Raw genomic sequence first — 26,208 nt, forward strand, 5'->3', positions numbered from 1 at the left:
CTGCCCAGGGCCATGGAGGGGAGTGCAGGGGACAGAAAGCCTGCTCCTGGAGGGCAACATGAGGCTGGGTCTCCTGGGCCCTTCTCCCTGGCATGGCCTGGGGAAGCCCCCAGCCTTCTGCTGAGTCCCTTCCTCTGACCTTCCTTAGACTCAAACCCAGCCCTCCTCCACACACCCACTAGGGCTAGAGAATCAGCCCGTTTCAAAGATGAGGACCCTGAGGCTCAGAGGGCTCCCAGATTTGGCCCCAGTTCCCCCATCAATGGTGATTTTTAGGCAGGGCAGAAGCTCACAGAAGATGGAGCATCTGAGGTGGCCCAGCTGCCACCTCATCCATTGGGCCCCCCACCAGAGGCCCAGTGACCTGAGGGCCACATTGCCCATGAGCACCCCAGCACAGTGGAGTGCAGTGGAGGCAGGAAGCAGAGCTGGGGCCCAGAGGCTGCGAATCCCCTGAGCAGCCTATGTGGTCTCCCTACCGACTGCGGGGCTCCTCCAGGGCAGAAGCCACCCCTGGTGTCAGTGCCAGGAAGTTCAGCCAGGCCACTCTCCCAAGCTCAGGGCCCATCCTCCTGGGTCGCCCACTTCTCCAGACCATCCAGGCTGGAGACCCAGCTCCCATCCCTGCCCGAGCTGTGCCGCCTCACGGTCGGGCACCGGCTCAGCACGGGCTGATGTGGGGGCCAGGACAGCAGACTGAGTCCTCAGCTCTCCTCCCCAGATCTGGGGCTACTGCTCGCCTGGGCGAGTCACAGCCACGCTGGCTGCCCCCTGCCCGGCTGTGCTGAGCCTCTGCCGGCTCCCAAGGGAGAAGGGCAGCAAGCACCGGTCACCCTGGAGAGGACCTCACCTCACTCCAGCCCTGCCCATCATCTGACCCAGGGCCAGAGCATGGAGCTGAGGGCGCCAGGCGAGGGGCAAGAGCAGCCGCGCAATGGTGGTGACAGACTTTCTTTATAAACATCTGGAAGGAAGTCTTCTCAAGATGTCCTGTTGGGGTGGGGGTGGTGGAGCTGCCTGGCTCAGAGCCAGGACCAGGGCTGCACCTGGTTGGGGAGGACACTTAGGCCTCAGAGAGGCCAGGCCAGGCCCGGTCTTTAGTTTCAGATGCTCCATGGGGTGCAGCAGGAGGGGGCCTGGGTGTCCCCCGTACAAGCCCTTATCTTGATTGTGGCTGATTGGAGGGCTGACTAGGCAGGGATAAGGGACTCAGCCCCACTGGACGCTGGGCTGCAGGGGCCAGCCCCCAGGCGGGGGTGCCCGCAGGGACGGAGGAAGCTCCTGGACTGGTGGCCAGCCCACCGGGTACTGGAAGACGGTGGCTCTAATGGGTTCAGCCCTAGAGGGAAAGAAAAGAACAGAGAATTAGTGTGGAGCACAGCTCAGGCCCAGGCGGGGGCACCCCCCTCCAGCTCACTCTCCCCACCACCCCAGCTGTGGGCAGGGGCAGCTGCCTGTATCACCTTTCTGGAAGGCAGAGTCTCAGAAACATGCAGACCCTTTGAGCCAGCCACCTCACCTCTAGGATTGAGTGCAAGGAAATAGGGGGGCTGTGGGCAGAGACTGAGCTATAAGAAATGGAAATAACCTAAGTGTCCACGTGTGGGGGACTAATTAAATATATATGCACGTCCACAGCAGAGAATGCTATGCAGCCTGCGTGAGAATTAAGGCAAACTTATATGCACTGACGAGGAAAGGTGTCATGATGTATAATACTGTGCGAGTAGGGAGAAAAAGCAGCTTATAAAATAATGTATATAGCATGATACTATTTTTGTTTAAAGATATATAGCATATGTAAATGCATAAAAAAAACCCTGGAAGACACAGCAAAATGTTAACAGTGGTTCTATCTGAGTGGTGCAATTATGGGTGATTTTTTTTACTTCTTTATACTTTTCAAGAAAGTTTTTCAAGCACGTAAGCCTTTGAAATGAGAAAAAAATATTGTCTAAAATTTTTTTAAAAGCCTTATTTCTCATGCTACTTACTCCCCTTCCCCTTAAGGTCCACCGCCCCAGAAGCCACCTCCTAAGGCCCAGGGCCTATCTGAAGCACCCACCCTGTGTGCTCAGCCCGGGGTGGCCCTGTCCTAAGGGAGCCGCTGAGGCGCACAGGCAGCCTCCCCACCAACTGCTCCACATTCCGATCCTTCTGGACTTGACCCCCACTCAGACTGCCGCTCCAGGGCTGCTCTGCCCCTCAGGCTACCTTGAACTCACTTGGGAGCTCACGTCGCCCCTGTAGGACTGGAGCTCTCCAAGGGGGAGAGACCAGGGGATGGGGTGGCATCCATCTGCTCCCGCAGTGCCCAGAGCCGGGCCTGGCACAGGGAGCCACCCGGTGAATGCTGATGACAAACAGCCATGCTGAGCGCTATTACTGCCTGGATACTACTCTGGGCCAGACAGCACAGCCGAGAGGAACCTCAAGAATCCTTACTGAACCCCATTTTATAGATGAGGCAACTGAGGTGCATGGAATCAGTCACAGGCCCAAGCAACACAGTCTAGAATGGGGGGTGAGAGGCCGGAATGCCACCTACACGTGGGCCCCAGATGTTGGCCCCTCATGCTTCTGCCCCCAGCCCAGCCCAGCCCAGCCCACCCCCAGGTCCCACTTTCAGTGAAGGTGAGGCCCTGGCAGGCTCAGGGGCCCAGTGGCCAGGCCTCTGCAGGACGGGAGCGTCCCAGGCCCACTGAGAGGTTTGAAGACTCGACCAGCCACCCCTCCTGGGCCTGACCTGCTGTCGGACCCAGAGCAAGGGCTTCAGGCAGCCCCGGTGCAGCCTCTGGGGCCTCCCGTGGCGCGAGGACAGGGGAATCCCTGCTCAGCAGCCTGCTGCCCACTGGAAAGCACAGAAAGCGGCTCCCAGCATGATTTATGGTGCCAGGGAGATTTTATAAACCACCAGGCGCAGAGAAGGGTGGGAATGGAGGAGGCTCCGCAGTTGCTGGAAGGGAGAGCCCCAGCCAAGCCCCGGCTCCCTGTGGGGCTAGGGTGACCGCAGTTCTCCTGAGAGGGTGTGATCCATCGGGGAGCCCCTTCTTGTGAGCCTCAGGCCCTTCCTCTAGGACACGGGTCAGACTCCCGGGCAGCTGAGGCCTCCTGCCAGGAGAAGGGCGCGTTCCCCGGGCCTCAGACATGCGGGCCCCGAGGCCTTGGAGCACACCTCTCCGGTCTGCGTGGAGCAGACGGGGACACAGGTGCGTAGGACTGTGCTCGTGGCTTCTCTCTTGGCCTGTCTGCCCCGTCACAGGGACGGGGCAGCTCTCTTTCACCTGTCCCCAGCTATGGTCCTAATTAGAAGGGGAGAGTCTTAGGGAGGCACCTGGGTCAGAACAGTAGCACCAGCCCTGAGAGGGGTGCAAAGGGGAAGATTAAGACAGATAAAGTCACAATCTGAAGAGCCAACAGTGGAAAGCAGGGGCGAGCACTGGCCTCGCAGGGATCAGCCTACTCATCTGAGGCTGGCCCCTCCCTCCCCCTACTGTCTGCTCCCAGCAGGTGCCTCAGGGTCAGTCTGCTGGGGCACAGGGGGGTGGGGGTGGGGGGGTGGGACAATGCACTAGGCTGGGGCCCCATTGAGCCTCCATCTCCCCTTTACAAGGACGGTTAGCCCGGCTCACCTTGAGGGCTCCGCTCAGCCTTTGAGTTCAGAGCCCTCGGGTCTGGGTGGCCCCAGGTGGGCCAGGCAGCCATCTCTGCCCTGTGTCCTGGGGGGAGAACACAGACACCTAGAGAGGAAGAGGGGCCACCAGACCCATCCCCACGAGGCGCCCACGGCACTAATACTCAGGAATAGTCCTCCAGGCCGGGACCCTGCTCCCCCAAATGCTCTCTCATGCAGCCAACATGTCCTGGGTCTGCACCAGGCTGATGACAGTGTGAGCTCAGGGCCGTGAGGGGGAGGCCCGGGGTGGAAGGGGAGAAAGGGGAGATGTCTCAGCTAAAGCCTGAAGGATGAGTCTGACTTTGCCAGGCAGACGTGGTGGTGGTGGGGCAGTTCCAGGCAGAGGAAATTGTGTGCACAAGGTGCCCCGAAATCAGAAACGCCCCACCACACCTAACCAGCTGCCAAGTGTCCGGCGGGATTGACAAAGAGGCCAGATGGGAGAGGTGAGAAGGTGACCCTCAAGGGCCGTGGAGGCGGCAGGGAAGTTCTCCAGGGCCCTGCAAACTGGGCTGCGGAGTCCAGGTCCCCTGACGGGGAGGAAGCCCAGGAGGGTTTCAGCAGGGCCGGGGCCAGGCAGTGTTCTAGAAGCTGGTTGGGGCTGTTGTGTGGAGGATGGACTGGAGGAGCAGAGGCAGGTAGGAGACCATGAGGGGCTGCCGTGACGTCTAGGAGAGCCAGGGTGGGTGAAGGGCAGAGAGGGCACTGTTGCCACAGGGCTGCCTTGACAGTAGACTCAGGGAACAGAGAGAGGCAGCCTCCTGGCTGCAGTCCACCTCCCTGACCCAGCAGAGTGGGGGCCAGGGACGCAAGGGCAGAGCCCAAAGCCTGTGGGCCGCAGGGTGTGGGTTTCGTTTTTCACGAGACCAACCTGAGGGGAGAGGGCTGAGGAAGACCAAGGCTGTGATGGCAAAAGCAATGATAAATGGTCACCTCCCTCCTAACAACCTCCTTTTCTCAAGGCTGGACTGGCCTGCTCTGCCCAGAGAGTAATTCATTTTGGCCCCAAGCCCTCAGGAGGCAGGTGGACAGGTGCAAAGGCACAGAGAACAAGTGGAAAAGCAGGTCCCCTGGAAGGGGCCAGGTTGGGTGGTCAGCGGGAGAGGAGCCCAGGGGATAGGGTTCAGCCTAGGGTGGTCCCCAGCGGCAAGCTCTATTCCACAGTCACTGCCCTCCCAGCAGCCGGCTACTGCCACTACCACTGCAGACTTCCGGCTGCAGTGGCCAACCACTGCACTGGCCCTTGGCCAGCCCTAGACCTGGTAACAGAAGTGGCCCAGGGTCCAAAGCCAGGGCAGGGACCTAAGGTCTCTCTCAAGTGACAGCTGAGTGCTGCTAAGGGTAGTAGGTGTGTGACCAAGGCAGTCACAACCTCCTGGAGGGGAAGAGATTCCTCAGCTACAAACCGGGGGCACCAATCCCCGTAAAGGCCGGGGCTGAGTGCCGGGCACACCATGGCACCAACACACCTGATTATCATGTGGTCACCACTCTTCCTGCGACTCTGGGCCCGTCATTCAGCCTCAGTTTCTCCATCTTGTCCCCTAGTCCTCTGAGTCTCATGGTCACAGGCACGCTGCCTTAGAGAGCACAGGGACACATCTATCCCTAGGAAGGGACTTCAGGGCACCCATCTCTACGCACCCCCACACCCCCTCAGCCCAGCCACAGGGTCTCCCTGAGCCCTCGGCACAAGCCCAGGGGGTGCCCAGGCCTCTGGAGCTCACTCCCAGCAGAGGAACCACTGTGGTGGAGCGGGGAGGCAGCTGGGTCCAGGGAGTCGGGGAGTGGGGAAGCCCCCAGAGTTCTCTGAGTGGCCTCAGCCCCGAGCCTGGGGTGCAGGACATGGGTCCCTGGACCAGTTCCGAGGGAGGTGCCCACACTACCAAGATCACAACCACTTCTGACAGGACCAGATGGAAGGGATGTCACACTCCAGCACAGGAGTCATGACTGTACTATATATTTTCAAGGTTGGGGGACAAACTGGGCACAGATTTTAAAACAATTAAAGTTAATTTTAAAATAGCTTAACAAGCTCTCCTCACTGAGGCACGGAGAAGGCAAGAAGCTTGGCCCTCATCTCCTGGCGGAGCCTCAAGGGAAGCCTCACCTCTCCCATAGACTGTCCCAGCCAGGCTGCTGTCCCATGAGGCCACCGGGTCCCAGTGCAGGACAGGAAAGGAGGCAGCCCAGCACGGGGTGACTTTACCAAGTCAGGCAGGTCACAGGCACATCCTTTAGCCCTTTTCCTCCCTTCTCTCTCTTTCAATACCTGGTAGAAGACCCCAGGAGCCCTAGCTTTGGTCTTGGCTGTGACCTTGAAGAGGAGAACCTGGGACGGCACAGAGCACACACCTGTGGGCTCCTGACCCAGGGTGCTCCCCATACAAGGGGCAAAGGGCACCCTGTCCACTTCTGAGCATCCTGAGTGCTAGGCCCAGGCAGCAGCTGGGCCAGCCCCACCCCAGCCCCCTCCTCGAGGAGGCAGTGGGACATTGACAAAGAGCCTGTCACATGCCTGTGCAATCCCAGCTGTGCCTGCTCCGAGCTGTGTGCCCTTGGACAAGTCACATCATCCCATGAGCCTCACTTCCCCTTCTGCAGGGTCGGAGCAACCATGCCTATCTGGCAGGGCCTAGAGGGGACAATGTGGTGACTGGCTTTCTGGGGCCTCCGTAACCACAGTCAGGTCTCTCCCTCTGGCAATGGACTTGGTGATGTGAAGTCAAGCTGGCTTGGCCACCTGCCCCCTTCAGCCACTGTAGACTCCACTAAGGCAGGGGGATGAGGCCTAGGCCAGAAACCTTCAGGCAAGTGCCCTTCAGCCTCTGGCCAGGGCCTGGGGACCCAAGAGCTCCTGATGTGGCCCCCACCTGAGGAGTCCTTTGGGGGCGCCCATGTCTGGTCCCTGGGCAGTTCGTGGAGAAAAGGGCAAGCTGGCTGGGGTCTTGCTACTGGAGGGCATGGGAGAAGGGGACCCACGGGGCCTGTACCTGCTGCTTGGGGCCGAGCTCAGCTGCTGGGCTCTCTTCTCCAGCCAGTCCTCCACGTGGACCTCAGGGAGCTCGGTGACGTCTAGTGGCCACTCCCTGGCCCACCTCTCCTCTGTGGGCATAGAGAGACAGGCAACTGAGGGGCATACTCACCCCCATCTGAACCCCACACTCTCACAAAGCAGCTGGAACCTTCCAGAGGTGGAGGGGGAGGCACGGGCTGGGAGGCCAGGAGCAGGTCCTCTGGCCTGTCCCCATCCTGCAGCCACCTCCCCAGGTAGCCCCTCTGGGCCTCACTCTGCTTCCCCATGAAGTGAAGACAAAACACTGGCTGCCTCCCGAGCTTTTTGGAGTTGGACACAGAACAGTTGAGAGCCTGGTCCTCAGGAGGGGTCCAAACCTGGGGTCAGGGAGGCAGTGTGGGCTGCAGAACAGGGCAAAGCCTACGCTCTCCCGCCATGGGCCAAAGGCTCTGAGAGACCATGGCTGGAAGAGCTGGAGATACAGCTGCCACCAGGACTCGCTGGCCTGGCCCATAAGGCCTCACTTCCACACTGGGAAAGCTCCTAGAAACCTGTGTTTGTGGCAGGGCTGCTGCTACACTGCCGTCAGATCCCCAGGGCAGGGCACTGCCCACAGGGTCTGAGTGGTCGGAGGGGAGTGAGGCCTATTGGTGGATGAAGGTGAAGGCCAGGCCACCCCAGATGCTCGCTGGCTGCCCGAGGCCACGTGGACAGAGGAGCCGCACTGGATGGGGGCTCCCATGAGGCTCAGTTTCTCCATCCATTCAATGAGGGGCTGCATGCGAAGATCGATAAAGACCATCTAAGTGGGAATTTCCTTATCTCTAATTGGAGCAGTAGGAAGTGAATTTCCCAAAGGCAGACATGCCAGTTTCCAGAGGGAAGCTGAACTTGCCCTTCCCTGTAGTCCCCAGGCCTGAGTATCCTGAGGGCAGGGAAGGTGCTCTCTTTATCCCCTTGTCCCCAGAGCGCAATGGGGGATCTGCCAGGGGCTGAATAGGGGCTCCAAACACGTTGCCTAATTGAGGAAGGGCGGGTGGGTGTATGTGAATGAATGCCAGTCTAGCAGGGCCCAGGTGGGGCTGAGGCACACCCTCGGGATTCCTGGACAGGAAGCCATGCGTGTCACTTTAAACCCAGCCGGGCACATGGATGGGGGCTCCCTGGCTCCTTTCCCACTCATGCCTGGGGTGGTTTGAAAGCAGTTCCTGACGCCCTGGATAGCCCTCAGCCTACCCCACATGGCAGCCACAAAAGAGGGGGAAGGGGGGAGACACAGGGCAGCATTCCCCTACATACCCCCAGCACCCACCCCTGCCCAGCCCAGGGTCCCAGTGATACGCACCCTCCACCTGCATACTCAGGTCCTGCAGGTCTCTCTCTGACATGTGGGAGAATCTGCAGTTGGAGCCAAAGTCACACTGGCCTGCAACGGGAGGAGAGAGTCACTTGCTGCCCGGGATGGACTCCTACCACTGAGCTGAAGGGCAGCCTGATGAGGGGCCACCAGAGTTTTAGAGGCAGGGTGTTAGGGACTAAGGAGTAGCAACTCCAGCCCTGAGGAAGAAGCTGGACTCTCTCTGGCCCAGCCATAAGAGCAGCCGGTGCGGCCTGTCTGGTCCACTAGGCCCTGCTCACAGCCCTTCCCTGACCGGGGACCAAAGTCCACTGAAGCCTTTCATGATTCGGTTCCATAAGCCTCTGCAGGCTTGTCTCCTGTTACCTCCCCTTGCCCTGGCCCGCAGCCCTGACTAACTATGGGTGGGTCCCTGAGAGGGTTCTGCTTCCTCACACCGCCCCCTTGGTGCCCCCTGCCCATGGAGGGGGGTGGGGATGAGGGCACAAGTAGCTGGACTGTGCCCCAGAAAGGCTTTAATGGCAGCTTTGTCAAGGAGGTACCAAAGTCCAGGTTGGCTTCCCAAATCTCAACTGGGGAAACCAAAATGTTTCTCAAAGTAACAGGAGACTAGGGGGAGGAGGGATAAATTGGGAGATTGGGACTGACATATCCACACTACTACACATAAAATAGATAACTAATAAGAACCTGCTGTATAGCACAGGGAACTCTACTCAATACTCCGTAATGGCCTATATGGGAAAAGAATCTTAAAAAAAAAAAAAAGAGTGGATATATGTACATGTGTAACTGATTCACTTTGCTGTATACCTGGACTAACACAACACTGTAAATCAACTACACTCCAATAAAAATTATAAAAAAAAAATTAGGGCTTCCCTGGCGGTGCAGTGGTTAAGAATCCGCCTGCCAACGCAGGGGACATGGGTTCAAGCCCTGGTCTGGGAAGATCCCACATGCCGCAGAGCAACTAATCCCGTGCGCCACAACTACTGAGCCTGTGCTCTAGAGCCCATGAGCCACAACTACTGAAGCCCGCGAGCCCCTCTGTGCTCCGCAACAAGAGAAGCCACTGCAGTGAGAAGCCTGCGCACCACAATGAAAGAGTAGCCCCTGCTCGCCGCAACTAGAGAAAGCCTGCGCACAGTAACAAAGACCCAAAGCAGCGATAAATAAATAAATTAATTAATTTAAAAAAAATGATAATAGGAGACTAAAGGTGTCCTAAGACAGCCTTGCCTACCAGCAGCGTGTTCACATCAAGGTGCAGCCCATGGGGAATGGCAGCCCCTGATTCGCAGGCCTGGTGCCCATTCTAGGGGCAGCATGGTCTCCTGAGGGGAGCACAGCCATTCACCCCGCTCTCCTAGGCCAACAGCAGTACCTCTCCCTGGTGCTAAGCTCCCTTTTACACCATGTTAATCATCATGGCTTTCCTCTTTGCCTTGGCTGCTAGGAAACTCAAGGCCAAACCCTTAGAGTATACAGGACCCCAAGGCAAGCATGGAGGAGACTAAGCATTCTTCTGGCCTTGTCTTATTTTTCCTACCCTTATTTTCATCTACCTTTGGCTCCTTCACTTACTGAGGTTTTTGTCTCCTTGAACTATATGCATCTTTATTAGCTGCGTACTGAGCAGTGAAATCAACACCCAGCGTCCTTTGTTCTAACCCTGAAGCTTCTCGGCATTGTCAGGCCTGTTCTTGTCTCCAGCCCTGCCTGCTGGGAGGGAGGGCACAGTGGAGGTCAGGCTCCCAGGCTAACTTAATCAGCCAGTCTATTACACCTATTAGTATCTCCTGGATTTACTTGCAATCTCCCAGCCCTTGCTTGTTCTGGGTAAGCTGATAAAATCACATTCTAGGTTTGAAGAGCTGAGGACCAAGCCCTGGATGTCATAAGGCACAACCCCTGGGAAGGCCCCTATTGACTGTGTCAGGTCAGCTGACGCACCAAGGCCACAAAGCGGGCTCAGGCGGGAGGGTGGGGGGAGGCTGTGCAGAAGTCCAAGCAGACCAGACAGGGCATGCTGGTCCCTAGGGGGACCTGAACGGAGTAGAACACTTTACCTGTCAGTAGAAACTTCCTACAGGGCCGCTTGTTCTGCTCATCCAGCAAGATGGCAGCTGCATCTGCAAGGAGAGAGGATCCGGGTTCAGACTTTAGCTGCACACAGGCACTTCCTACCACCAGGATCAGGGAAGGAAAGAGGTCCTCATCCACTGAGGAGTGTAAGAGGGGATGACCACAGGTAGGGATGCTGGGTAGAGGGATCCGAGCTTCAGGTGACCTCAGCCCCAACCACCCCACCTAGACCCAGCCAAAGGCCAGGACCAGGTTTGAGGTCAGAGACTCTCAACTTTGCACAGCAGATCATATTGGGAGGTTTTTGTGTGTGTGTGTGTGTTTTTAAGTCCTGGTACCAGAAGAAGACTTCTCTGTACTGTCTTTGCAACTTCCTGAGACTCTCTAATTATTTCAAAATAAAAATCTAAAAAGCCCACCAGTAAACCCCAGGGCCCAGGCATTGCTCCATGGCCAAGGCTGTACCCCACCTCCCTCTGTTCCCCTCTCACACTAGCCACCGGCCTCAACAGGACTTCCCGGCAATCTTTCTGGATATGAACCTTAACCCCGGTTTCCTCCAATTTTTCCTACTTTTATTTTCATCATACAGGTACAGTTTAAATCTTGTATGCTCCTTGGTGGGCAAGGAATCAATCAGTCAAAATCTGTAAGCGAGTGAGACAAGTGAGGAAGGTGCCCTGACTCAGAGGCCCTCATGTCGCCCTGTAGGAAGGAGAGGCCAGGTCTGAGCTGTGCACTTTCCCTGTCCATCTGCTGCCTTTTCTAGAGGCTGCTGGGGTAAAGGAAAGACCATGGGCTACTGAGTCCAGGTACACAGGACCACATCCGCCAAATGTCACCATGACCTCCACCTCAGAAGTCTAATGGCTGTTGGAAGCCTTATCCCACCTGACTTCTGACTTCTATGCTTCATTTCATGGTGTTAGCCATTCCTTTTCACTGGATTCCAAAGTCACCGAATCAAAATAGTTCCCCTGGTGTTTCTGACCTTCACTCTAAGAGCCCCCTGGGTCCTCTGCTCTTCTTTGTTTAGATTTTCTGTTACACTTTCTTGTTTCTTCCCTAAATTTATTCGGAAATCAAACACATCTCTGCTGGTTACTCCAAGATGGAGACCTCACCACTAAATTCCTACTTAGCCCTCAAGTCAGACTTCCCAGCTGGGGCAGGTACCAAGCATTTCCAATTGAATACTCTCCAGGCCACGTCCAAATGGAGGGAGGGGTTAGGTGGGCTCCCCATTAACGAGCCCTGACTGGTAGGTGAACTCTAAGTCTCAGTTTCCCCATACGTAAAATGGGAGGAAAATTCTCACCTGGTAGGGCTGCTGTCAACATTTAATAAGATAACGGATGGAGAGAGCACTGGGCAGAGGAGGTCCCACATTAGAATTGTGGGAAAGTGGGGCTGGGAACGGCTTCAGCACCATGGTCCCCGGGTGATGCTAATGTGCAGCCAGGGCTGAGAGCCTCTGGAGTGGATGCTCAACAAACGGGAGCAGTTCTTACTCCATTTCCTCCTCATAAACCCACCATTTACATGAACATCCCCATTTTGCAGACGGAAAAACTGAGGTTCACACAGGGAAAGGGGGCACACACATAGGAAGTGGCAGTGCCAGGTCTGAACCCTGGCCTGTGCGTCTCAAGCCCCCACCCTTTCCTGTGTGGTTGCTGATTTCCTGGTGGCTGGTGAGTAGCCGACTCTGAGGGGGGCTCCTCACTTCCTCAGGGCTGGGCTGCTGGGGTCGAGAGTTAGCTATCAGAGGACTCACTCCCGGGGTGGCCTGCAGGAGCGTGGGTGGGGCCAGCAGCGTGGGGAGAGGGTCAGCACTGGACTTGTCAGACTCAGCCCACCCAGCTGGTGCCAGAGGCTTTCCCTGGGGAGGAGGGCTGGTGGAGGGTGTGTGGACATTGCCCAGGGCCCCACTGGGGTAGGACAGCTAAACTGGAAATGGGGCTGAGTCTGAGTCTTAGACAAGGGGCCCTGGTGGGGTGACTCAGTATGGGAGAAGAGTTCCAGGCTGCCCAGCATCTGGCTGGTGGTTCTCAACTCCAGCCACATGGCGAATCACTAGGCAGCTTTAAAAGTATACACAGCCCAAGCCCATCTTTCTCAGGTTCTGTTGTAATTCACTTAAAGGGCGGGCATGAGAATTGTTAAAAGCTCCTTGGTGATTCTGAAGTGCACCCAGGATTGAGAACCCCCAGCCACAGGCCCTGCTCCTCCGCCTGGCGTTCAAGGCTCCTCATGATCTGACCCCACTGGTCCTTCTCGCTTCAGCTCCCCAAATTAACATCTGCCCTGCTGCCCTGGGTTTGTTTGCTCGTTCATTGAGATATTCATCTAACAAACATTTACTGAGCACGTCCTGTGTGCCAGGCGCTGCGCCAGGATGAGGATTTAGTGGAGAACAAGTCAGACCTGGTCCTTCCTTCCACTCCAATAGTCACACTAATCCATGTGGATATAAACGGGGTAAACAGCCAGCACACAGCCAAATGACCTGACCTGGCCCAGGAGTTGGAGAGGGCGTCCTGGAGGACTGTCTGGGGTGGGGAGGACAGCAGGAAAGGCATGCCTGCAGAGGGGACAGTACTTGTGGTGGTCAGTGTGGCTGGAGCTTGGAGGGACAGGTCAGCAGGGCTTGGAGGCCTGGGTGGGACAGGGGTTCCACCCAGAACACACTGTTGTAATGGGGTGTGAGGTTACACAGGAGAGGGGCCCTGTTTTATTCACCTTTAAGTCTTCAGAGCCTCTATGGGAGCCAAGGACACGCTAAGCGCTCACCAAGTGTTGGCTGAATGAATGAGCCATGAGATAAAGGGTACAAGGCCAATCCTTTTGTGGACCCATAAGCATTGTTCTTACTTATTAAGTCCTCACGTGCCATACAGTCAGTCATCAGGAGATTACTGAGCCCCGTCACATCCCTGGGGGGGGGGGTATGGCTATTACAGCTGTTTTACACATGGCAAAATTAGGGCTACAGTGCTAGTGAGTGACACGTTGGGACTGACATCAGGCAGCCCAGCTCCAGGGCCCATGCCTGTCCTGACCAAGGCAGATGGATCATCAGCCCTCTGAGGGTTAAGGGACTTGTCCAAGGCCATGAAGCCGGGAGCAGAGCAGGTCTCGAGTCCTAGCTGAGGCGGGGTACCCTGTGCCCTTGCAGAGACTGTGCTGTGCGGTTGTGCAGGTGAGCTGGAGCCCTGGGGAAGCCTCCCAAGGAAGGGGAAAGAGCTCATATATCAGCCTGGGGACCAGGGTGAGGTGATCCACTGCTCTGGATTTCTAAGTCACCACCTGTAAGTGGGGCTCCCTGGCCTGCCCAGCTTCCCTCGAAGTGCTGTTTTAAGGACTAGATACGGCTGGGGATGTGAGTGAATGCTGGGAACCCTGAGAAGGGGCTCGTGGCACCCACTGTTTCATCTTTTCTATAGCCCTCTTCCAATCAACCCTGTACCCACGGGCCCAGGGTTCTTGGCTGAAAGTCTGGGACTAGGAACAAACACCAGGATAACCTTGAGGCCTAGCACCATGCCAGATCACAGCCCCTACTGAATTTGGGGTACAGGGAGCCTCTGCCTGACACGAGGTTCAGAGGCCTCTGAGGCACCTGGGAGACCCCTCCGCCCCTGAATTCCCCTCTGCCCCCACTCCCAGCCCCTTGCAACCATAGCCACGCCTGGTCTGCTGAGTGGCTTGGCCACCCTCCCTCACCCAAGCCTAGACCCCAGCCCAAACCTGCCTCTGGGGATGGGGGTCAGGGGATCAGTGTTTTTTATTTTAAGGTCTCTAGGTGATCCTAACTCAAAGGATTTAGATCTGCTGCCTTACAGAGTTACTGAGAAAAGCAAATGACAGACCATGGAAGGCAGGCACCTGGCATACAGCAGGCACTCAATAAAATGTGAGTGACCTGAATCTGAGTCACAGACCAGGGAACTCTCTGTCTCCCCTTCTGAGCTGCTGGGACTCAGCTCCTTCCTTCCAGCCTCTGGGTCCTGTCCTGGAATCCTGCTCCCCAGCTCATGGAGCACCGGCCCTGCCCCGGCTCATTCCAGGAGCTCCTGGTCACCCCACCCCACTGCCACAGTCCCCCTCCATTTGTCCAGCTCCTGGCACCTCTCTCACTACTGCTCAGTGTGTGTCTAAAGACAGCAGAGCAGCAACAGCTCCCCTCCAGCCAATGCTCCTGGGTGCCAGGCCCTGTGCCAGGTGCTTATGGCCTTAATTCCTTTGCCTCATAAGCCTTTCCCAGAAGCAGCTCAGTCATTCGACAGCCATTTACTGCGCCCCCTGCTCAGGCAGCAGTCGGCCATCGCCATCAAACGTAGCTCCGGTCGTGGTGGCTATTGCCCACAGCCCTTCAAAGGCTGCCCTCTGCCCATCCCCCTTACCGTGGCCTCTGCAGGCCTGCATGATCTGGCCCCGGCCCTGTGGCCAGCCTCGGCTCCTACCATGCTCCTTCTCATCCTCTCTTCAGCTCCGAGAGCAGCTGGCGCTTTGCCCTCTGCCCAGGATGGAGCACTGGCTTTTCCCTACCTTTCAGCTGTGGGCCCAGACATTAGCTCCTTAGAGAGGCCTTCTTCGTGGCCACAGTGTCCCCAGAGCCTGGCAAGGCGTCAGAGAACGGAGCCCTCAGTCAGGATTGCAGGGAAAGGAACTCGCCTTCCACCTGCCCTTCTGAGGGCCCATCTGCCCCAGGGGCCAGCAACGCAGGCCTCCTCTCTTTTGCTCCTCAAAGAGCCCAGACCAGCACTGTCGCTGGCCCGCAGCGTTTCCCTGTCTGATGATAAGAAAGACTGGAGAATAGGGCTTCGTCAGCCCAGCCGCCAGGCCGGCAACACCCACCTCGGAACATGTCGTACCAGAGCTTCTTGGCCTTGAGGTGCTGCAGCCCGTTCAGGTGCTTCTTGCGGTTGTGGAGGTTGTCCTGGAAGGAGCGGTCGCAGTAGTCGCAGAAGTAACGCTTTCCCATGGTCACCCCCGCCAGGTGCTGCCGCTGCCTGGGAAGTCGCAGGGCGCTGGGTCAGAGTGCAGAGGAAACGCCACCACCCTGCCTGAGCACGCCCTGGTGGCCTGCGCCACGTCAGGAAGGCTCTACTTACCCACACCGGCTCGTATGAACTCCGCAACAGCCCATGAGGGGCTACCCGGGCAGATGCTTATGGCCTGAGAGGCCTCATTCCAGAGGGGTCTTTTAACAGTTCTGACGCCCAGCTTCCACCCCAGGTCGGTTAAAGCAGAAACACAGTGGGTGAGGCCTGGGCATCAGCATGTTTTAATGCACCCCAGGGAATTCTCGTCTGCAGCCAGGCTGGAGAACCACCACCTCACCCACTCTGGACAGCCCCCCCACCACCACCTCTGACGTCCCCTCTCCTGTTCCTCCATGATGGCCGCACAGCCCCCCTCTCTGCTCCTCACACGTGCCAGGCACACGCCAGGCACACGTCCACCTCCTGCTGTTTGCACCTGCTGTTCCCTCTGCCAGGATGCTCCCCCTGCATACCTGCCCCGCTTGCTCACTTGACTCCTTCGATCTTTGCTCAAATACTACCTTCTCAGTAATCTCCCATGACCACTTTATTTAAAATAGCAGAACCCTCCACTTAGCTTTCCCCATTCTCTGCTTCACTTTTATCACCTTTGAAGTAATAAGTTACTTGTTATGTTTATTGTATTTTTCTTTCCTTCAACAGGAATATAAATCCATGTGGGCTGGGATATTTTTGTGTTTTTGTTGTTGTTCTTGTTTTTAGGACACTCACACTTTATTTTTCTACATAAAATTTACAAAGCCCCAGCCCCCAAAGTGGTGCACGGTACAGAGTAGGCAACCAAATATTTGTTATTCAACAATGAGTTAATTCCCATTTTCCTTATGGGACAACTGGGGTTCACAGAAAGGAAGCAATTTTCCCAAGGTCACACAGCTGGTAAGCAGAAGGCAAACCCAGGTGCCCTAAAATCCCGCTGCTGGTGTCCTCCCTTCCACAGCCAGCTTAAGGCTTAGAGAAGCCAGAGAGCTCAGGCAGAAATGCACACAGCTTCCCAAGGAGATCAGCTAAATACTTAGGTGGCAATCACAGAGGGAAATGAGAACGTTTCAGGGTCTTCCGACACTTAAGACCCCTCAGTCCTGGTGACCACAGCTGCCACTCCTGACCCAGGAGATCTGCAGCCATGACTCAAGGCCAGCCGTTGGATCCCCGTTTGGCGTCACAAGACCAGAGGACAAATGGGTTCACTCAGGGCCACCAGGTGGGATCTGCAAAGGCTGAGCCCAGAATAGCCTCTCACCTTTCAGATCCTATAGTCTGACCCCTCATTTCCCAGAGCAGGTTCCTGAGGCCAAGAGGAGGAAGAAAAGTGACTTCCCCAAGGTCACGAGGTAGCAGCCCAGGCCAGCGGCAAAAGCCCCAGACTCTCAGAATCGGGCAAGTAAAGTTAAAGCTGAGACCTGACCCACAGGGCAGAGAGATGGGGGAATACATGTTGGGAAGAAGAGAATGGGGAGAGACACAGAGACAAATAAGCCCCTGGACAGTCCAGGCAGCCAGGCGACGGATGGAGAAAGCCGCTCCTGCAGCACAGACAGCAGCCATTAAGTCAAGGGCTGTAATGGGATCACGAACAGTCACTTAAAATGAAAACGTATAAAACCTCTCTTCTCCCATTACTGCTGAGAAACCGCATCCCAGACACGCGGACTTGATATATTAAATTTGGCAGCTCTAATACACCCCGTCTTGCCAATAAACTTATAGGAATTGGACTGAAATTGTAAGAGATGAACGTTTAACGGCCGAGTGCTTAACTAAGCCGTTCGTGAAGGCTGAAGCTCAGAGGAGCCACTGGCTCTGGAGCATAAAGGGGAGGGGACGGGAGGACCAGTGGGAGGGGCGTTCCTCCAGGAGACTGATAAGGAACAGTGGCTCTGCGGCAGACTTAGCTAGGCAAAACCACACAGGGCACTGGGAAGCCAGCTGTGTGACCTTGGACCTCTCCAGGCCTCTACTTTCACTGTAGGAATATGGGGTGGTGGGTCCAACGGGTTGGCTGATTGCTTAGGGAGCAGCACACACAAGTTTGAATCCAAATGAATTATTAATAAAAGAATAACAGCAATACAAATGACACTAATAATGTCTGGCATTAAGCAAGTGTAAAATAAATATTATGTAATATTTGATGCACTAAGCACCTACTATGTGCCAGCACTGGGCTAAAAGCTTTATAATGCATCATCTCACTTAATCCTCAGGACAACCTGTGAGGTTTCAGATGAGGGAACTGAGGCTCCAAGAAGTGAGGTGACTTAGCCAAGATCATGCTGCTAGAAAGCAGCCGAGCTGGGCTTAGAACACAGGCAGGATGGCTCTAGAGCCCACACTCCTAATCACTTATGAAAGTCGCCTCCTAACAAATCATACTGATGACAGCTTTCCTTTACTCACTACACCCCCAGGACCACGTGGCCCCTTTAAATCCCAAGAGGTATGTATTACAATCTCATTTACAATTGAGGAAACTGAGGCCCAGAGAGGTGCTGTGAGGTGCCCCAGATCACACATCAAGGAAGGGCAAAGCAGGTCTCCCACCAAACCACCAGGAAATGAAGATCACATGCCCCTCTCCCAACCTGCCCAGCAACACCGATTCAAATGATGAGCCCCTCGGGGCTGGGCTGTGTGTGTCTGTGTGAGCGTGTGTATTTGTGTTTTCCCCTCTCTCTCACATGCACAAACCATGGGGGGCATACCAGCCTCAGCTGAGGGCCATCGTGGCAGCGCTGCCCACCCGTGCCTCCCTCTGCCCACCCTGGCCACCCCTCATCTGGCACAGGGGAAGTGCTCAGCTGTCCAGGACAGGTCAATGGACTTTGTGTCTAGTCCCAGCTCTGCCAGGTGAGGATGTGACTCTGTCACTTGCCATCTCTAGGCCTCTGTTTCCCCACATGTGAAGTGGGAGGCAGACAGCTAGACCAGGTGATCTCTAAGGGCACACACACACACGTGTGTCACTTAGCACAGAACCTGGCCCACAGGAGGCCCTCCAGAAACGTTGGCCATCATCACCATCATTATTATTAGCCTCCAAAAGCCTGTATTTCAGAAAACTGAGACTCAGAACAAGGAACAGGATATCAGTGCCCAAGTGACCTCTGTGGTCAGCTGTTCCATATTACAGATGAGGCAAGGGAGGCCAGGAAAGGGGAACTGAGTTGTCCAAAGCACACAGCACAAGGCAGGGGTGGGACTGAACCTCAGCCCCTTTGTCAGGCTAAGACCTCTGCCAGCACAGCAGCTCTGCAGAGCCCCCAATGCCCGGGAACGGTGTCAAGGGAGCAGAGCGGCTTTAGAGGGGCCAGCACTTCCTGCCTCCTTCACAGGTCTGACCCCATGGAGGCAGAGGCCCTGTCCCTGGTTAGGAGCTGGCCTGCAGCAAGGTGACCTCACCCAGGCATTGCCCAGGTGTGAAGTTCTAGAGCTCCTGACCCAACTCCCTCCCGCTCCAGTGCCCTGGCGCACATTAGCAAAAGATGCGGCTGCAGAACCCTCTGGACAGACACAGCACCGGGCCAGACACACAACTTGGCAAGCAGAGTGTATTTCACTCTGCCTCACCTCGTAGCCAGGCGTCCTTGCACAAGGCACAACCTGCACCACTGCATTTGGCAGCCCTGGGTGGGAGGTCAGGGAAAGGGGAATGGGGACAGCCGGACGTCTCTACGGCACCCAGACACCAGCATGGGGTGCTGACTAAGCTGGCCCTCTCTGCCGTGATTCATCCTCATCCTCTGAGGCTGGCACGCTCTGCAGTGTGTGAGCGAGGTCCTGTCCGGAACAGAGGACCATCCGGCCCGACTCCCTCACCAGGAACACAGGCAGTGCCACCCACCCACTCCCAGAGACCAGGTCCACGGTGGCGACAGCATCTGCTGGCTCCCTGGAGCTTCGCCAGGTGGCAGGCTGGCTCCTCATGGGCACGGGGCAGAGGGCAATGCTAGTGGGACCACCCTCTGAGGTCACACAGGCCTGGGTTCAAATTCTAGCTCCACCACTAGAAAGTTATTTCATCTCCCAGAGTCTGTCCTTAGCTATAAAACAGGGACCCCGCCGCTGCTGTGAATTTACCACCACAGAGAATGGAGGCCATTACTGCTGTTACCATCATCCCCTGGGAGGCTCACTCCCCTCCTACCCCCAGCACGTCCTGACCAGTTGATTTAAAATTGCAGCCAAAGTCACAGCAGCAAACACGTCTGCCCCCTCACCACCTGCTCTGTTTTCCATAGCTCATCTCACACACTGATTTACTGTAACAAGAGCTGCCTCCCCACTAGAATACAGGCTCCACGAGGGCAGAGAGTTCTGTCTGTCTGTCCAACTGCACCACCCAGAACAGAGGATCAAATGCAGAACTGCTGGTGGAATGAGTGAGGGAGCCACCCGTGGAGCCCAAGGCCTCCCGCCCTTTGCTCACCGACCCTCTTCTCCACAAGCCTGAATCTGGGGACAAGGACGGGGACGAGAAGAGAGACATGTAAGGCCCCCGAAAGCAGGTCTCTGCCACCGCCACCCTCCCTGCAGGGCTTCTGTCTCCAGCAGGGCCCCCACTACCGACTTAGACCACACCCAGCGAGCCCACAGCACCTGACTGCAGGCCTCCGGGCTCAAGGAAAAGATGACCAACGAGTTGAGACGCTGTGGGGTGGAAGAAGGAAGAAAGGAGAATCAGATTTGACTCCTGTGTGCTAGGCATTCTCTTATTTAATCCTCACAGACCCTCGGAGTAGATATCAAGGCATCCATTTCGCAGATGAGGAAACAGGTTCAGAAACACTCACTCCTATTTTGCTCAAAGCCACGACTGGGAGAGACACTGATAAGGAACATTTCTCATCAACCTGAGTGCTGCGGGTGGGCCAGTGCTACTGAGGGCCCCCGTGCACCTCCTGTGGAGCCCTCACCAGGTGTGCCAAGGCACACCGGAGCCAGCATTCACACTGGGGCCTGGCTGACCCGGGACCCATTCTCTCCCCACCCCACCGCTCCACCGTGAGGCTGGCTCAAGGCAGACATCTGTGCTTCACTGATATTCTTGGTTGCTTTCATCACGTGCGTCTCACGTACAGAGCTGGCTTTGGCACAATGCTAAAATCAGTCAACAGCTCGGCCATGGCCAGGGGCTGGGATGCATGCTGTAATTATACAGGACTTGTGCTCACCACATGCTGCCCTCGAGCTTACCTGTCATTTCTTCTAATTATGGCACCACCAGACCCCAGGTGAACAGCAAACCTCAGCCAGAGGACGGCTTTACTGCACACCCACTAGGAGCATGGCAATGTCCCAGCGCCACATATGCCCGCCGTCTGGAGTCGGTGGCATCGGACCCAACCCCTGCAAGTGGCCTGCAGACTGCCTGCTCAAGACCCAGCTCCAACAGAAGTGCCAAGAAGATCCAGATGTCTCCCCTGATAGGAGCCCTGATACGTTAAGGGTCTCCCTCAGATGCCCCAGGGTTTTGTAGCAACCACGAAGCTTTCTCATCCTGACCTTGTTCACGTGTTCACTTCTTTATTTTTTTTATACATCTTTATTGGAGTATAATTGCTTTACAATGGTGTGTTAGTTTCTGCTTTATAAACGTGTTCACTTCTTAAAGTAAAGTATATCATCCACTCTCAGCAATATAAGGCAGTGGGGACTCCACCCACAGCGATTTCTTAACTCAGCAAGTCTGGGACAGGGGTAGGGTCTAAGGAGGCCCTGATGCAGAGTCCACAGACCATACTTGGAGAAATGCTGGTCTAAGGGGGGAGATGACAGACTGAGGAACAGAGAAGGAGGAAGTTTGCCTGAAGTCACACAGGCCACACAAGACAGCCCTTACTGTATAGCCACCCACCCAGGCCTGAATCCCAACCCTGCCACTTGCAGGCTGTGATACTCTCGTCAAACTACCTACCCCTGAGCCTCATCTGGAAGTCGGGGGTAATAATACTTTTCACAGGAGTACTGTGAGGATTGAGTCATGCATGCTAGGTGCTTGGCAGAGTGTCTGGCAAGCCAGTGCTGCTTAATGCACATCTGTGGACGTGGCAGCCAGCCTCTGTGGCACCCAATGACCCCACCTCCTGGTGTCTGCACTTTGTGTCTCCCGTTCCAAAGCGTATCAGGGTTGGTCTCTGTGACTAAGAGAAGAGAGCCAAGGGATGGTATGTCACCCCCAAGATCAGGTTATAAGACAACGTGGCTTCCATCCTGGTGTCTCCCTTTCTCTGATCACTTGTTCTGAGGGGAAGCCAGCTACCATACTGTGAGCAGCCCAGTAGGGAGGCCCACATGGCAAGGAACTGAGACCTCCTGCTAACAGCCAAGTGAGTGAGCTTGGAAGCAGACCATCCAGCCCCAGTCAAGCCTTCAGAGGAGGGCAGCCCTGGCTGACAGCTTGACAGCAACCTTGTGGGAGACTCTGAGCCAGAACCACCCAGCTACGCCACTCCCAAATTCCCAACCATCGGAAACCGTATCAGATAATGTTTGTTGTGGTAAGTCACTAAATTCTAGGGTAATTTGTTATGCAGCAACAGCTAACTAATACAGTGAAATAAATGAATGGAGAAACTAAATCACTTTATAATTTGTGATGGCCACAGGTACAAAGTGCCCCACAACGCAAAACTCTCCTGAGTCAAGTCAAAGGAGGGCCCCCCTCCCACTTGCATATGCACAACCCTAAAATTCCATGGTTCCCTTTTCAGTCATTCATTCACCAGGCAAACACACTGAGCACTTCCTCTCTGCCAGACTGGGGTTCACGCTTCATGACACAGAGTCCATGCTCTCACGAGAACGTGAGCTGAGTATGTGCTGGGGATGGGTGGCCGACAGATATGCCCCCAGTAACAGTCATAGGTAACAAGCTCTGTGCCGGGGGTCCCAAAGAGGGGCGCCTGCATCCAACAGGGACTTCCTCCAAGGAAATGATCAGAGATCATCTCAAAGATCTAGGTACCAAGGTGAGCACTGCAATGTAGCTTGTCCTGAAACCAAACTCCAAATGTCCAAGAGTAAAAAAGAGCTGACAGGTATCCATTGCTCACCACATGCCAGGCAGACCACTCAGGGTCCTGTGTAGAGAGGGGAAAGGGGTTCAATGATGATGCACAAAGCCTACCATCCTCATTTTACCCTAAAAATAACTTTGGGTAGAGGGAGCCCACAACTGGCAAGAAGCAAGAGTAGGGTGTGAGCCAACCTATTCAATGGTGCCATTAAAAATCAAGTCAAAGTAATACATCAACTATACTTCAGTTAAAGAAGGATCAGTCAAAGGGAACAATTCCCTACAGGGACAAAATGTTCATCCCATATTGTAAATGAAACATGACTCATTGTCACAACAGTATGTACAACATGATACCACTTTTTTAAGGAGAAAGAACTTTCTGCCTCAACACACACATATACACACAGACACACATACAAAGACTGGAGAAGACACAAAATATTTACTGTAGTTATGTCTAGAGAATAAAATTATGATGTGTGGGATTTTTTTTTTTTCATTTTGTGTTTTTCTGTTTTTCTAAGTTTCTACTTTTGGCGTGTATAGTTTTAAAATTTTCCCAAAAAATTCCCTTCAAAAAAGTGGGAAATTTGTCAGGCAGGGATAAACCCCATTCCTTCTTCCTTAGGAGGCTGCCATGGATGGTTCCAGTGACCCGGTTCACCTGGATGAACCAGCCGGGGGTGGTGTTGAAAGGGATCTAGCGTAAACATTTCCCTCAGTCCAGGCTGACGGTTGATAGGACAAGCCCTGATTCCAAGTGGACCTGGCCCAGTGAAGGTCAGCTGAACCCAAATCTGGGCTCCAGGAGCTTCAGGATGGAGACAGTTTCTCATCAGATAGTTAGAGGTCCCAAGAGGCCAGAGTTTCCAAATAGGAAAGGCAAAAATAGTCTGAAAGAGGCTCTTGAACCATATACCCTGACTCATATAAACACCTCTGCCTTTCCCTTCTCTCCCTACCACCAAGTCTGGGCTCCAAATACCATGTGACTCTCTGTTACCACTGCCCAAGTCAGGTCTCACCCCTTCACATCTGGACCAGCCTCCTTAGCTCAGCCCACCCTTGGCAGCATCAGATCAACCCTCTCAAAACAACTCCTCAAAATTTTCCATTGCTCCTGGTGAGGAGCTTATTAAAAATGAAGTCTCCTGAATCAGATCCTCAGGAATTCTGGCTCAGCAGATCTGGAGAGGGGCTCAGAAATTTGCATTTTAACCAGGGACTCTAGCCACCCCCAGTAGGTACCCCCAAGAAATAAAAGCCTGGAGAACTGAGCTTCCACTGTTCATTGACCTCTTCATCCCCTGCATCCCAAAGGCAGACTTTGCTGAAGACAGTAACTCTGGGTAGACACAGCCCGCAAATCTGTGTCCCAGTCAGAAACTGGTCGGACTGTGAACCACCTCAGTAAGCTGAAATGGTAACCCCGACTTGATGAGAATGCTAAGCACAATTTGTTAGAGTGGATAAAAGTGTTTTCTTACTGGCTAAGCATCCTTTCACACTCCAGGAAAGCTTAAAATTGAAAACAGAGGTAGTAGACTAAATCAATTATTGTACTAATGTTCCTGTCCTAAGTTTATTAATAGTCAGTGTCTACCTAGTGCTTAAAAGTATCACATTGAAAAGAATTTGACATGTTGAGTATATAACAGAAAAGCACTGTGATTCCAGTTTAAAATATAAAAGTTAAAATATGTAGTTAGGTAATTGATAAAGTATCTGTCAGTAATGGATATGAAACTTGTGATTTTAAGTTGAGGGGTTAGCAATGGTTGGAAACACTGGCTGCACATTAAAATCACTGAGGTGCTATAAAAGCTACTAAGGGTGCCTGCCATATCCTAATTTCTTGTCAGAGATGGAGCCTGTATTTTTTGAATCCCCCGGCTGAGAACAAGTTGACAAAACAGAATTTGACTAAGTTTGTTAAAAGTATTAAAAAGTATTAAAATTTATTACATTTATAAGGTTAATTTATTAGATTTTCTAGTAACTGTTTAAGTATTCTGGGGAAATTATGCTTGTTAGGTTATATATCTGAAGTACTTAAAAAGAAAATCAAATATATTAAATGTATAAGTGGACTTAAATGTGTAAGGGAATGTAACTGAGCTGAAGATAGGGCTGAATGTTTAAAGGAATTAATTTGTTCAAGTTGAGTTCAAACATTAATCAAAGGGAAAGTTAAGGTCATTTTTCTAATTTTTCTAGATTTATGTATAGAATAATAATTTCTAAGTTGAAATCGATGGCCTAAAGAAAATTAGATTTTTTAAAAATTGTTGCTCCAAAATGAGAATGAACTAAAAAGGCAAAAAAATAAAACAAGCCCCACCTTAACTCCCTGTGGTCTTCCCTACCCATCTCACCTAAAATAATTCCTCCCTCCTCTGAACTTCTCATCTGGGAAGTTGTCAGCAAGATATAAGTATTCTTTCCCAGAAGCTTCACAACTTCCTGCCCAAAAGGGCTACCAGGACGCTTTGCAAATAGAAAATAACCACATGGTGTATATACAGCATTTCACGTTTTTCCTACCAGTCCCCAAACAAGGCATTACTGTTGCTTTTACAAGTCAGAGGCAGATCCAGGTCTCGAATCCAGTCCCTGGTTTTCAATGCCACACGTACGCCAATGACTTTTATCTCTGGCTCAGGCCTCTCCTCTGAACTCCAGATCCAAATCCCAATTAGCCTCTGGACCTCTCCATTTGATGCCTAAGGGGCAGCTCAAACTTAATGTGGCCAAACAGAACTTAAGATCATCCTGTTGATTTTAAGTTGCTGAGGTCAAAACTTTGATGCCATTCTTGAGTCCACTTTCCTGTAAGCCCTTACATGCATCTGTCAGTTTGTTCTGTTTGTCCCACCTCCAAAACTACATCCCAAATCTGATCACTACTCTAATCCACACCCTAATCTAAATTACCACCCTGCCTCAATTGACCCACCACAGCAACTTCCCCTCTTCAGTCTGTTCTCCAGAGCAGCCAGAAATGATGACATTAAAATGTAAATTAGATCATGTCACAACGCAGCTTAAAACTCTTCATTGGCTTCCTAGTGCAATTAGAAAAAAATAAGACTTTTTACCACGGGTTACAAGGCCAGAAATGAGCTGACCTGAGCCTAATTCATAGTCCACTCTACTTTTTTCCCCCTCAAACACCCCAGGATAGAACAGCCTCAAGGCCTTTACACCAACGTTTTCCTGTTTGAACGGTTACTATTCACTCAGGTCTAGGGTTAAGTGTCACCCTGGGGCCCACCTTGTCTAAAATATTACCACCACCACCCCCTCCCCAATCAACCTTTCTTCAGCTCTTCAAAGCATTACTTGTCATTACTGCACCTTCCCATCTACCCATACACAGTAGAATGGGCGCTCCATGAAGGCAGGGACTTGTTCACAGCTGGGTCCCCAGCGCAAGGCCCAGAGGCACTTAGAAAACACGCGCTGGACGGCCCTAGTCCTCCAAAGTCCTTGCTATTTCTATTCCCAAGAAGGAATGAGTGGATCTAGGTCTCCTGCCTTCCAAGCCAGGATTGTCAGCTGCGAAACCCAGGGATGAGGGTAACATGAAGCATGGGCAGAATCGCCACTTCCCCTGAGGCTGGGCAGAGGGATTCAGTCCCCAGGACCCGACTTGTGCCACAGGCTCCAACTCTAGCCCTGGACTTAGGGCTGACAGAGGAGACAGGACGGGGGACAAGCCTAGGACCGGGCACCCAGGCCTCGCTCCCCTATCCACTCCGCATTCCGTTTAATAGTGTGGCCCGCCGTGGGGCTCGCGGACTTAGATGGAACAGCCCAAGCCCTCCCGTGGGTGTAAAGACACTCGCCCTCGACGTCCCGCCAAAGAAGGTACCTGACTCCGCGGGGCCCAACGGCTCTGAGCTCCTCCTCCTGCGCCCTCACGCCACGAACTGCTTGCTGGGATTCGTAGTCCTTCCTTGGGTATCGGTCCACCCT

The 26,208-nt window shown here is 54.0% G+C and overlaps 1 protein-coding gene across 1 annotated transcript; it reads right to left on the bottom strand.

The window, feature by feature from the left end:
• Nucleotides 1-938: 938 nt before the first annotated feature.
• Nucleotides 939-26,208, bottom strand: ZMAT5 (zinc finger matrin-type 5). The gene is made up of 6 exons (XM_007461178.1): nt 26,105-26,208; nt 15,001-15,155; nt 10,125-10,187; nt 8,041-8,121; nt 6,673-6,784; nt 939-1,339 (listed from the first exon to the last, which is right to left on the bottom strand). Exons 2-6 carry the CDS (start codon nt 15,125-15,127, stop codon nt 1,210-1,212), a joined length of 513 nt encoding a protein of 170 aa, XP_007461240.1. The 5' UTR covers nt 15,128-15,155; nt 26,105-26,208; the 3' UTR covers nt 939-1,209.

This window comes from Lipotes vexillifer, unplaced genomic scaffold (assembly GCF_000442215.2).
Source record: "Lipotes vexillifer unplaced genomic scaffold, Lipotes_vexillifer_v1.1 scaffold691, whole genome shotgun sequence".
Classification (NCBI taxonomy): domain Eukaryota; kingdom Metazoa; phylum Chordata; class Mammalia; order Artiodactyla; family Lipotidae; genus Lipotes; species Lipotes vexillifer.

What these genes read in the sequence shown, in the direction of transcription:
- ZMAT5 (XM_007461178.1), bottom strand. Translation starts at nt 15,127, where the DNA reads ATGGGAAAGCGTTACTTCTGCGACTACTGCGACCGCTCCTTCCAGGAC. An exon ending in CTGGTACGACATGTTCCGAG is followed by an intron (nt 10,188 to 15,000) that starts GTGGGTGTTGCC and finishes CTCTCCTTGCAG; the next exon opens with ATGCAGCTGCCATCTTGCTG. An exon ending in CCTGAGTATGCAGGTGGAGG is followed by an intron (nt 6,785 to 8,040) that starts GTGCGTATCACT and finishes CTATGCCCACAG; the next exon opens with AGGAGAGGTGGGCCAGGGAG.